Below are 2,025 nucleotides of genomic sequence, written 5' to 3'. Positions count from 1 at the left end.
CCCTGGATCTGGGGCGCGCGGGGACCCAGGAGGGGACAGGGCGCGCGGGGCTCCGGAAGAGTCAGCCCTGTGGCACACGGGTTTCGGGAACATTGAGGGCTGCAGGCGCCGCATCCATTATCCAGGGAAAAGGGGGTGGGTGGCGCTGGGCGTCTGTTCGGGCTGGGGGAAAGGTAGGGCTAGAAGGGGACGGGCAGCGGCCGCTGACCTCTTCCTGCTGCCCGCGGGCCCAGGGTGACGCTAAGGTGGGGCTGAGCCTCGACCGGCTGCGCCTTGAGGTCGAGTGCTGCCGCCCTCCCCTGGGTCTGGATAGTTCTCGGCGGCGACACCAGCTCAGAACAGCCTCCCCGCCCTCAGCGGACCTGGGGCTCGCCCAGGAATCCGATCCGAGGCTGTGAGGCCTGTCCCTTTGGTGGGGGTGGGTATATATTTCCGGAATGCACTCAGAGACTCTGGACAGTCACGTCGGAAACTTTGCTGCATCGGGAACACTCTGTCACCTCCTTCCTTCTCAGATTGGAAGGAGGTGCTAGGAAAACAGTGAAACAAACCAAAAACACGAAAAAGGCATTCTCTGTATGGAAGCCGTGAAGCCTCAAAAATATCTAGAACAGCCAGCGACCTGGGACCTGTGGCAGCCATGTGAGGGCAGGGTTAATGTTTGTACTAAAATGTTGCTTCCTCCCAAGTGCACCCTCAGCCTCCCCTCCACCAAGTGACCTTGGGTCCTCTTTGGGCTTGAAGGCAGGTGACTGTGTGGGTCTCTCTTGCTGCAGGGGTCTCTGTGCCCTGCAAGGTTTATGACTGGCTGCAGTGAGGCAGCAGTTTCTGGGTTCAAATCCTGTGCTAGCCTCTGGCCAGCTGTGCACCTTGGCATCAGTTTCCCTGTCACGGGATTGGGGAAGGTTTAACTGAAAGAACCTTAGGATGTGCCTGTCTGCAGTGGGCCCTCCATAAATGTGAACAAATGTGGGCTTCCTTTCCTTTTGGTTGGGCCACATCGTCCCTTCCCCTCCATCTGTGGTTGAGGCTGGAATGCAGAAGAGTGCCTCATCTGACTGCCTCCTGGTACCTGGCTGATGCCATGAGAAAGGAAGGAGAAAGGGGTCTTTTTTTTTTTTCTTTTTGAAATGGAGTCTCACTCTCTTGCCCAGGCTGGAGCACAGCGGCCCAATCTGGGCTCACTGCAACCTCCGTCCCCTGTGTTTGGAGATTCTCCTGCCTCAGCTTCCCAAGTAGCAGGGATTACAGGTGTCTGATACCATGCCTGGCTAATTTTTGCATTTTTAGTAGAGACTGGGTTTCACCATGTTGGCCAGGCTGGTCTCAAACTCCTGACCTCAAGTGATCTGCCCGCCTTGGCCTCCCAAAGTGCTGGAATTGCAGGCATGAGCCACCATGCCTGGCTGAGAAAGGGGTCTGTTAACTCCCACAGAGTTGTTCTTTGCTTATTTCTTGAAGGCTCAGAGGACCCCCACCTCACCTTCCTGACTCTCCCGACCTGTCATTAGTACTTGCCCCAGGAGGAATGCAGCAGCGCCTGGTGGTTGGCAAAGCAAGCAGCTTTTAGATGCTGTCTGCTCTGCAGCACTGCCTCCTGAGAGAGGTTTCATGCCTGCCTGATGCCCATTTGGTCCTCTCCTGTCTCCTTCCCTCCCTGACAACCCACTTGGAATCCAATAGCATCTCAAGCTTCACTTGTTCAGAACTGAGTTCTGGAGTTCCTTCTGAGCCACTGCTCCTCCCCTGGCTTCTCTGGCCTGGTAAAAGGGCACCTTCCATCCATCCAGTGCCCAAGGAGTCATCCTTCTTTTCTCTCCCTTATCTCCTACACCCTCAAAACACCAGGAATCTGGCCGCCTCCTGCCATCTCTGTGGTTCCCATCTTGACCATAATCATCCTGTCTCCTGGGCTGTGGCCTCCTGACTGGTCTCCTGGTCTCCCAGTTTTCATCCTGTCCCCTCCAAAGTCCTCACAACCACCAGAGAAGTCTTTTTTTTTCTTTTTCTTTTTTTTTTTTTTTT

General features: G+C 55.3%; 1 protein-coding gene across 1 annotated transcript in view; it reads left to right on the top strand.

Moving 5' to 3' along the window:
• MAVS (mitochondrial antiviral signaling protein) overlaps positions 1 to 2,025 on the top strand; it is a 26,144-nt gene that overhangs the window by 5,331 nt on the left and 18,788 nt on the right. The window contains exons 2-3 of the mRNA XM_011943422.1: positions 126 to 394; positions 1,462 to 1,546. Of these exons, the coding sequence (XP_011798812.1) occupies positions 126 to 394; positions 1,462 to 1,546 (354 nt within the window). The remainder of the gene's footprint in view (positions 1 to 125; positions 395 to 1,461; positions 1,547 to 2,025) is intronic.

The sequence above is a fragment of the Colobus angolensis genome, unplaced genomic scaffold (genome assembly GCF_000951035.1).
Source record: "Colobus angolensis palliatus isolate OR3802 unplaced genomic scaffold, Cang.pa_1.0 Scaffold219, whole genome shotgun sequence".
NCBI lineage: Eukaryota > Metazoa > Chordata > Mammalia > Primates > Cercopithecidae > Colobus > Colobus angolensis.
The sequence above is the reverse complement of the archived record's forward strand: the minus strand, read 5'-3'. Positions and strand labels throughout refer to the sequence as shown.